The following is a 10,502-nucleotide window of genomic DNA, read 5'->3' as shown; positions in this document are numbered from 1 at the left end:
AGGCTGATTTCTTTGCCTAGCTTACTTGGCTCACATCAACTCTAGTTAATTTATATATTTAATTTGTAATTTTTGGTTCACAACTTTTTATATTATTTTTAAGCTCCAGGTCTACAATAATATAATATTTATAAACAAAAATTAGACAATCAATGGCACAGCTGCGGTTTTTCGAAGCGCCACTGAAGATCGATTTTGACTAACGATAAAAATCATTTTTAGTATGACAAGTATGCACAATGATGTTATATTGAACTTTCATTTTTTAAATTGATGCCAAATGGACTTTTAGTTTTCTATCCATTTAAATGATCCAAACGAACTATCAGTCACAAAAGAAATTTGTACATCAAAATGTGAGTTGGCAAATATTGTTACAGACTCTATTAAAATATTCAGTATATAGGTAGAATGAATCAATATAAGGGCTTATTTGGCAGGGTTCCACTCCGGCTTCGGCTCTAGCTCTTCTAGAGGAGCCCTGCCAAACGTTTTTCTAGAGAAACCATTTTTAAGTAAAAAGTAGAGGAGTCGGAGCCGTTTTGGCAAAGCCACAAATTATGACTTCTCAAAAACGACTCTGACTACTTTAGAGGAGCCCCTTGTGAGGAGCCGTGCCAAACATTCCCTAAGTTGTGACCATCAATATAGATTTTAGCAATGACACTTACATAGACTCTAAGGCCAGTCTCAATGCATAGTTTTATGACACAGTTACCTAGACTATAAACTAGGTAACCGAGCCACATAAGTTTCATGAGGACGAAACTTCTCTCTCATCTGATGAAACTCCTTCATTTAATGAGCCTGCCAAGTCAGCAATTTTGCTTATGTGGCACCTTATTTAATGTGCATGACACTCTCATGAAATATGCATTGAGACTGGCCTAATAGTATAATTTTATACTCATTGATTGTCTACTGCTAAAGTGGTTTTTGTCAACTAACTGTTTGACGTTGTTTCAGGACTATTCCATCTGTCCCCGTTTTAGAGTCGTTTTCACTAAGGTACATGCAACATTCAATGAATTTGGACCGAAGCCTTAACCTAGATACAATGTTTTGAATGGAGACAGCTAGAAGCACAAATACAACGACGCTAGTATAATGCTCGTGCTAACACTACGGCTTTATTTCAAAGATGCACATAAAAATAACCAAATATTTTTTCATAGTTCAAGTTTCACACAATTGTATATGATCATGTATATATATATATATATATATATATATATATATATATATGATCAAGTCATAATAAAATCTCGCCTCAACCATCTAATATAACAAGTCATCTGGTACTGACACAGCCCTTATTATCCCTCGTTGTCCGGCGAGTGGCAAGAACCAAATTAACTAAATTAAATCAAAATGATCTAGAGAGCACCAAACTCAAAACCACTTCTGTAGCATCATCAACATCTCACCTATCCTACCATTAACAACATGTTTCATACAACAATGACAACATGATATATTATTTATATCCATTAAAATAAAGTTACAAACCAGCTGCAAGGAACAACTATATGCTTAATATATGGGTGACACATATTACATATATATCATATTTATACCCCAAGAGCAGAAAGGATGACAACAGATGCATGCATCCTATCCTGCTGCTAACTCAGACAACATGGTAACTCTGCCTTGTATAGTAATACCGTAGTTCAAGCATTATTCATGGGTAGATCTCGATTACTGAAAAGGGGCCCAACACTGGCATGATTTTGTAATCGTCACTGAATCCAGCATCAGAAAAGATCTTCTTCCATTCATTTATGTCTCGTTCCACCCCGTTGATACACAACATGAACATGTTCCGTATAACTTCCATCTCGTTTATTTTGCTATCTCCCTGTGATGATCCTCTCACCATCTCTATGATTATCACCTTTCCTCCTGCAGTTCTAGAAGGAATAGCTTGCTTGCAACGTTGAAGTATCTTGACGCAATTTTCATCACCCCATTCATGTAAAATGTTCTGTAACAGGTAGAAATCTAAAACAATTAATTTGAAGGAAAAAAAAAAGCACAAGCAAAATAATTGAATGACCTATTTCTCTATAAGTTCAATAGTGTATTTCAGCATGCAATCAATGACCTTAAGTCAATTTGTCTGATTTAATGAAATATTATGATCTGTTTGATTTACCCAATTAAATATTTTGAGACTAAAATATTCCATATGATCAAGTTTCAATTCGTAGGTCGATGAAATTTACTTAAAATTGGTTCTTTCACAATATACAAGCGATCGACCTTTCTGTTAATTTTTGTTGCTCCAGTAGTTGAATAAACATACGAGTGGGAAATACCACATCACGTTTCAATTTCTGTTGCGAGAGATTTTCTTCTTATATATATGTCTTATAATACATTCTAACTCCAATTAATTATTAACGTAAGAAATATTGCATTCCAATTGAGTTTATCCTAACCATATGAAACCGAGAGGCTTATTATGTTTTTTATTAATCTTTGTCACAAAGTGTAAGCGATCCAACAATATATTGTAAAAGCATGCACATATATAGCAAAACCAGTCTTACTGAAATGCGCCGGGGGTTGGTAGTTGGTACACCTATAATTTTCCTTTTTATTTGGCATGCATGCTCGTATCAGAATTTTTGTTCATTCATTCAATGGTGGAAATTAATTGTTTTATTGTGTTGTTTCCTCAAATTCAATGCGACAAACAACATCAGTTCGATTAGCGATGATGAGTAGACCATACATACGATGTACTGTACATATTAATGATACCTTGAGTAAGACAGCGTCAGCAGGTGGAATGGACTCAAACATGTCCCCTGCAATGAAATGCATGTTACCATCACTAGCAGTGGCCTCGTTGACGACGTGAGGAAGGTCCAGCACCATGCACTTAATGCGTGGAAACGCCCTCGCGATGACCTGCGCGGCGGCGCCATGGCCGCCGCCGACGTCGACCAGCGAGCTCAGCCCGCGAAAGATACGGCCCTTGTCCATAATAACAACCTCGAGGAACAGCTGGCTATCAGCCGCCATAGAGTCGTTCACAACGCTGCTAAACGCGGCATCCTGCTTCGCCATCTCCCTATGGGAGCATCCATGCGCCAGCTCGAAGAGTGACCCGGCACCGCCGGCGCCGGCAGCAGCCGGCTCCTTCCGTAGCCAGTCAGACAAGCTGAAGAAGGAGGACACGACGAGAGGACTCACCAAGAAGGGCACCATAGGGGACAGGTTGCGATGTCCGACGAGGAAGCGGCACGCCGTGGTTAATCCGTACACGGTTTCAGCACTGCCGTCGTCTTTTTTACTGGCAGTGGCAGTGAAGATGCCCGTAGCGGCGAGTAGTTCCATCACGCGCTGGAGGTCCGGCACCTTGGCTGGGTGTATCTTGGCGTCGGCTGCGATGTCGGCTAGGGTTGCGGCACCGCCATGGCGGTGGATAGTGTCGTGGATGGAGAGATCCACTGCACACTTGAGAGCCATGGACTTGATGTAACTGAGCACATGGGTTTGGAGCTCGGAAAGAGCTACGAGCAAGTCCTGTGGGCTCACTTCGGCAAGGAGTCTAAGCGTCATGATGCAAGGTTAACAAGCTTCACTGCAAATTAAAACTCGACCGATCGTCTGTGTACTCCGTGGCTCAGATTTGTTCCATGATCCAACTCCTTTTATAGAGGAATGGTAGAGTGCGCGGAGGATCCAATCTGCCCTAATGTATATAGTATTCTCGATGTAGAAATTATCATAGTTTTTAAAGACATATTATAGTGTCACCTAAACATTTTGCTGATGTGGCACCAAAACAATGCTAGAAAAATCATGGTCCTAACCATAGAACTAAGCAAAAATTATTGAAACCGGATCTAAGTTAGACACCATGTCTACAGGAGATCCAAGACATGAAGTGTGGTATAATTGGTTGAGAATAGAGAAAGAATGAATATGATTGGTTCTGTATAAACTATCCATTAGGACCATGATTTCTATTTCTATATATATTGTCTATAGAAATTAATATATCTAGAAATTTTTCTAGCATTGGGACTGCTCTTAGGGCACTCACAATGCAAGACTCTATCACAGAGTCCAAGACAATTAACTACATATTATTTATGGTATTTTGCTGATGTGGCAGCATATTTATTGAAGAAAGAGGTAGAAAAAATAAGACTCCAAGTATTATTTAGACTCCAAGTCCACATTGTTCGAGATAATAAATAACTTTAGACTCTATGATAGAGTCTGCATTGTGAGTGCCCTTATGCGCCCGTGCCACCACAAGGCCCTGGGTGCACTAGAGACTGTAATATTGAGCCTATAACATATAAAGTCTCGATCTAGCTCTATGCTCTACCCAAAAGACGTGCCCCTACTATTCATTCATAGGTTAGGGTTGTCCTCCACTTTATGTAAATTATGAGATAAATTTTTTAAATCTAGTTAGTTCATGGTTAGATAATAATTGTTAAATAAAAACAAAAGTGCTACAGTAATAAAAATAAAAAAATCGAAACTAAACAAAGCCGACATATATTCCTTGACTCGTGAATGTTATACCCGTAACTAATGATGAGTACCACCATCATATCAGTTCATAGTGATGAGTACCCATAACTACTGATGAGTATTGTACAGACGTCATTTGGTACAACTTCCAACTTCCAACAGATCATCAATTCCATCATCTTCCAACTGTAAATGCAGTCAAAGGTATTCTGGCCAACTTCCAACAGTAAATATGCAGTCATCAATTCCAACATATCATTACATTCCCTATTATCCAGTACAGTATAAATTAAGCCTGCAGCAGCAGAAACCCATCTCATCATTCAAGCCGACAGTGAGAACCACACCCATCGGCCATGATCAGAGCTCAGGGCGCCGCAATGCATGAGAGTCGGAGCATGCAGCACAGTGAAGGCCCTGCCGCGGTGCTTGCCATCGCCACAGCGAACCCGTCGGGCACCATCCTGTCCCAGGATGAATTCGCCGACCAGTTCTTCCGCATAGCCAAGAGCGATCAGCTTATTGGCCTCAAGGAAAAGCTAAAAAAAATATGTAAGTAAATATATAAACATGCAGCATATGCTACTGGTGGTTAACGTCTACCTACATCAAGCCACGATGTTTGCTATTATAATCCATGCGTATATATAGTCACTGGGCTGCTACACGTACGTACTCCTAGCTAGTCGTAGCTGAAATATATCATTAACCGCTCAATATGTTTCATAGCTTCAGCTCCTTATATCTATTCCAAAATCAATCATCAAAGACGTACGGCACGATTAAGATAATGCATTTGCAGAGACGAATGAACTTCCTGAAAAAATGAAATAAAATCAGAGGTTGTCAGCAAGAACCTGAACCATATATATAATAGTTCTAGGATCAACAATGTTGTCATCTTCAAAAACTTGATGACTAAGCATCCGGTCGTGCCTGTTAACAAGAAAAAGCAGCCTGACCTTAATTAATTAACAGAAACCCGCCATTTTTTTCTACCTTTTGTGAACCTTTATTGCTAACATGTTTGTCACATTTTTTTTCTTGATCGGACATTTGTGACCGTATTTTATTAAGAGCAAGTTTCGGAATACAATCAGGACTGCAGAAGCCGGCTATACTTTTATCAAAATGACTAGCTAACTAGAGGGGCTATATAATTAGCTAGTTAAAATAATAGAAAGACTATACTTTTTAATTTTTATAAGGTGCTATATAAGAGAGTAATATGAACTATTGGACGGTTGAAATTTGATTTTTTTTGTTTAAAAGAACAGGAGGCCGGGGTTTTTGACCTCTACTGGAGATAAATCAAAGCAAAACAAAAGGTTTACAGATATACAGTTACAGAAAAAGAAGAAAAAGAGAAAGAACATAATATATATATACAAGCTCTCTTTCAGGCCATAAAACAGGCATAGAGAAGCGGCACTTCCACCTGAACGAAGAAATCCTCCGTGCCCACCCGGAGTTCCTCGACAGAGCTCTTCCATCCCTCGATGCTCGCATCGACATCGTCGCAACCGAGGTCCCCAAGCTCGCAGAGTCCGCGTCGGTGAAGGCCATCGCCGAGTGGGGACGTCCAGCCACCGACATCACCCACCTCGTCTTCAGCACCTACTCCGGCTACCGTGCTCCGAGCGCTGACCTCCGGCTAGCCTCCCTCCTCGGCCTCCGCACTTCCGTCTGCCGCACCATACTCAGCCTCCATGGCTGCTACGGCGGCGCCAGGGCGCTTCACTTGGCAAAGGAGCTCGCCGAGAACAACCGCGGCGCGCGCGTCCTCGTCGCCTGCTCCGAAATCACCCTCGTCTGCTTCACCGGTCCTGACGGGAGCAACCTCGTCGGCCATGCTCTATTCGGTGACGGCGCCGGCGCCGTCATCGTCGGCGCTGGGCCCTTGGCCGCCGGCGAACGCCCAGTGTTCGAGATGGTTTCCGCCACGCAGACGACGATACCGGAGACGGAGTACGCGCTGGGCATGCAAGTCTCAGAAGGCGGCTTAGATTTCCACCTCGCCATCCAGGTGCCGATGCTGCTCGGACAGAACGTCGAGCAGTGTCTGCGCGACGCATTCAGGTCGGCGGCGGCGCTGGTGGGAGACGACGACGACGGCGACGTCGAGGTGACATGGAACGACCTCTTCTGGGCTGTGCATCCGGGTGGCCGCCCAATCTTGGACAAGATAGAGGATGTGCTTCAGCTGGAGCCTGGGAAGCTGGAGGCCAGCCGGCAAGTTCTGCGGGAGTACGGAAACATGAGCGGCGCAACGATAGTCTTCGTGCTAGATGAGCTACGACGACGCCGGCGGCGGCGTAGGGAGGAGGAAGGCGACCATGACCACCAGCTACCGGAGTTGGGGGTGATGATGGCCTTCGGGCCGGGAATCACAATCGAGACGATGGTGCTGCGCATCCCGAGCGACCCAAAGGGGAATTAGCTGGTTTTATGTACGTATTTGTTATTTATTTTTAATGTGACCCTTGTTGTTGGCATTGCATGCTACTAGTAATTTGCATGATGTTGAATAATTGCTTGTTGGGACGTGTATGTCAGTGTGACTGCTTAGTTGAATTTCTGCAGTTTAAGTGTGTACTACGTGTGTATTCAGTTCAGCTGTTTCAAATAAACAGATGTGTGTTGAATATAGTATTATAGTTATGGTCGTCCCCATATTTTTACTTGCAACAAATATATTTTCCGTGTAGGACTACAACACACAAGAGGTTATGTTGTTGATTGCGTCTTTTCTTGTTGGTCGCAGAGGGGGCACGCAGTGTTTTCGACGATAGGTCGATTTGGCCGAATATAGGTCGGAGTTCAATGGTGTCCATACATGGACGTCCTTCTTTGGTTCGCATGTAACTAAACTTGAGCAAGTGCATCATAGATGGTTCTGAATTTGTGAGGCCCTTTGGGCTACATGTACTGCTGGTTCTATTTGAGTTGTATATCTAGCTAGCCCAACATGTTTGGGCCCTCCCTCTCTCTCTTCTGTTGCGATGGTGCTCTTCGAGATTGTCACACCATAAAATTTTTAATTTTAGCTTGGGAATAGAAAACACTAAACAAAATGTATGGTTCTAATATTTGGATAAAATTTACTAAGTTTAGTTTGATCTAGTGTAAATTTAGTTATAGGAAACATGTGATTTTTTTAAATTTAGTGTATATGTATATGTATATGTATATGTATATGTATATGTATATGTATATGTATATGTATATGTATATGTATATGTATATGTATATGTATATGTATATGTATATGTATATGTATATGTATATGTATATGTATATGTATATGTATATGTATATGTATATGTATATGTATATGTATATGTATATGTATATGTATATGTATATGTATATGTATATGTATATGTATATGTATATGTATATGTATATGTATATGTATATGTATATGTATATGTATATGTATATGTATATGTATATGTATATGTATATGTATATGTATATGTATATGTATATGTATATGTATATGTATATGTATATGTATATGTATATGTATATGTATATAAACATAACCCGCTATAAGGCCTTGTTTAGTTATCTGGGTGAAAATATTTTGGGTACTATAGCATTTTTGTTTGTATTTGGTAATTATTATTCAACCATGAACTAGCGAGGCTTAAAAGATCAATCTCGTAAATTGCAGACAAACTATGCAATTAGCATTTTTTCTATCTAAATTTAATGATCCATAAATGTGTCCAACTTGGCTTATATATGAGCCCAAACATGCCCCTCTATAAGGCCTTGTTTAGTTCCCGTATTGTAGCACTTTCGTTTATATTTGGCAATTATCGTTCAACCATGGATTAACTAGGCTTAAAAGTTTCGTCTCACAAATTATAGACAAATTGTGCAATTAGTTTTTTTCTATCTATATTTAATGATCCATGCATGTGCCGTAAGATTCGATGTGATGTGAAATCTTTAAAAGTTTTTCGATTTTGGGTGTAACTAAACATCAAGATGGCAACAGGCCCCCGATCCCCGACGGGGTTTTCATCCATTAGGCCCGCGGGGGTGTTAACAAGATAAAAGGGATCCCCGTCGGGTAAGTCAAGGATGAGAACGTTCCTTGCATACCAATCCCCGATCCCCATCGGGGACCTATTCCAACTCAAATGTTCTGTAGGTTTGGCCCAAATATTGGCCCAATTCGTGAGCCAACTATTGAAGTAAAAAAGCAAAAAACTCTTGCAACCTTAGCTTCTTCATACTCTCCCACCCAATCAGCCACCGCACGCCCACATGCAAGACACGCTCGTCCGCGATCCGCTACCCTTGTGAGTCGCTTCCCAGCACGGCATCGGGCCCTCGGCGCCTCACCTCGCCCCTCCCTTCTTGCCTTCTAGCTCGTGGCCTCGCCCCTCCCTTCCGTTGCTCCACCACTGTTCCACATATGGTAGACCGCAGTTATGCCATCGTCTGAGCTCGCGACTCTGCGCTATGGTTCACTTCTCCATCCCTATCGTCCCATCCAACACTCCGCCCCCTTCCCTTTCCCTTGAAGCCTTGAACTCGGCCACGCAACTAGCAGCGATAGAGTGAGAGACTGGGATCCTGCAATAGCAAGGGACCAACTATCATGGTGGCATCGTCTGGATCTACTGCCAGTGTGGAAGATGGCTAGTGATAATTGTTTTAGTGTGTTGTGTTTGCGGGGATCAGTTGGGGACGGGGTCCCCATCGGGGCTAAAATCCCCGTGCGGGGACGGGGATAGGGAAGGTTCTATCCGTGCGAGTGGGGACGGGGATGGGGAGTGGGAGGTTTTCGTGAGACGAGGATGAAAACATTCTGCTGAAACCCAGCGGGGATAGCCCCATTGCCATCTTGAACTAAACAAGGCCTAAAAAGAAGAATCTTAGTAGCCTACAAAACTAAATACACCTAGGTTTGCCTTTGGGCACCACTAGACCCACTATTCAAGATTTCTCTCCCCTCCTTTCAAGAAATGAAAACATGCTCATTGGTATAAGCAAATTTCTATCATATCATGGCAGAGTAATTTTGGTGAACTCTATCTTTTCAGCATTGCATACTTTATATATGTGCTCTCTACAGATCCCTTCATAGGTAATCAAGCAAATTTACAAATATATTGTTGGTGGAGCGGATGATGAGGACCAGGCCCGATCTTACGAGAGGTAACCGGTAAGTTCGATTTGTGGAGATCTCGATGTTGGTGATCCGGCTTCAAATCAGACATGATTCGAATTCTGCAACTGTTACACCACTGCTCCGTTGGTTATCAACCAAGCACAACTTGATTGACCTCATCAAGAAGGCTGTTCCTGCAAGCGAATCGAAGAGCATAAGCAAGAAAGTATAAACACACAATCTAAAATTACAAATATGAGTTGACACGAATATCAAAGAGGGTTTAAGAACTCAGTTCCAAAGGACTAATTGACACAATGGAGGAGATCAAGAACGGGAGCCCTAGATCACTGTAAAAGAATTTGTCACCACAGTTACAATGAACGATTTAGTTTCTCGATGGAAAACTAAACTCTAAACAAAACCCCAAGTCTAAACAGTGATGGCTATGTGAAATATAAAAGAGAAGGCGTCCTAGGGTCGGAGGCGTCTAGGGAGAGGCGCCCACAACTTGGGCTTAAGGCCTGACTCGATACATGGCCAAGTTGGCCTAAAATAGGTGACGTAGCACTTTGTCGTGGTCATATAGACTAATCCACGAATGATCTGGAGCTGTGAACAGATCCAAAATGATGGCGTCATCGTCCCCTTTCCAACAATTCTAAGATCACCTGTTACGATGTCGTATGAAGAAGTTATGATCGAAACACTGACGACGTGTCTGCTGAATCCGAGAGTGACATGATAGGTGAGTTGGAGATGAATTGCAACTTAAGAACGACGATGGTGTCGACGTGTCTAGCATGGCAATGTCCTCATCAACAGAGGTGACATATATAAACATAAGAGGCACTTGTTTAGCAGCTGG

The 10,502-nt window shown here is 41.8% G+C and overlaps 2 protein-coding genes across 2 annotated transcripts; one reads left to right on the top strand and one right to left on the bottom strand.

Annotated features, from left to right (window-relative positions):
- Positions 1,450-3,650, bottom strand: LOC8057989 (acetylserotonin O-methyltransferase 3). The gene is made up of 2 exons (XM_002444550.2): positions 2,770-3,650; positions 1,450-1,987 (listed from the first exon to the last, which is right to left on the bottom strand). Exons 1-2 carry the CDS (start codon positions 3,571-3,573, stop codon positions 1,685-1,687), a joined length of 1,107 nt encoding a protein of 368 aa, XP_002444595.1. The 5' UTR covers positions 3,574-3,650; the 3' UTR covers positions 1,450-1,684.
- LOC8057988 (bisdemethoxycurcumin synthase) lies at positions 4,823-7,169 on the top strand. The gene is made up of 2 exons (XM_002445644.2): positions 4,823-5,055; positions 5,907-7,169. Exons 1-2 carry the CDS (start codon positions 4,860-4,862, stop codon positions 6,941-6,943), a joined length of 1,233 nt encoding a protein of 410 aa, XP_002445689.1. The 5' UTR covers positions 4,823-4,859; the 3' UTR covers positions 6,944-7,169.

Source organism: Sorghum bicolor, chromosome 7 (genome assembly GCF_000003195.3).
Source record: "Sorghum bicolor cultivar BTx623 chromosome 7, Sorghum_bicolor_NCBIv3, whole genome shotgun sequence".
Lineage (NCBI taxonomy): Eukaryota > Viridiplantae > Streptophyta > Magnoliopsida > Poales > Poaceae > Sorghum > Sorghum bicolor.
Note: the sequence above shows the minus strand (reverse complement) of the source record. Positions and strands in the feature narration are given on the sequence as shown.

Bases quoted from the DNA above. Each gene is read 5' to 3' on its own strand.
- LOC8057989 (XM_002444550.2), bottom strand. From the start codon at position 3,573: ATGACGCTTAGACTCCTTGCCGAAGTGAGCCCACAGGACTTGCTCGTA. The intron at 1,988-2,769 runs GTATCATTAATA...TACCTGTTACAG, and splicing joins CTGACGCTGTCTTACTCAAG to AACATTTTACATGAATGGGG.
- LOC8057988 (XM_002445644.2), top strand. From the start codon at position 4,860: ATGATCAGAGCTCAGGGCGCCGCAATGCATGAGAGTCGGAGCATGCAG. The intron at 5,056-5,906 runs GTAAGTAAATAT...GCTCTCTTTCAG, and splicing joins GGAAAAGCTAAAAAAAATAT to GCCATAAAACAGGCATAGAG.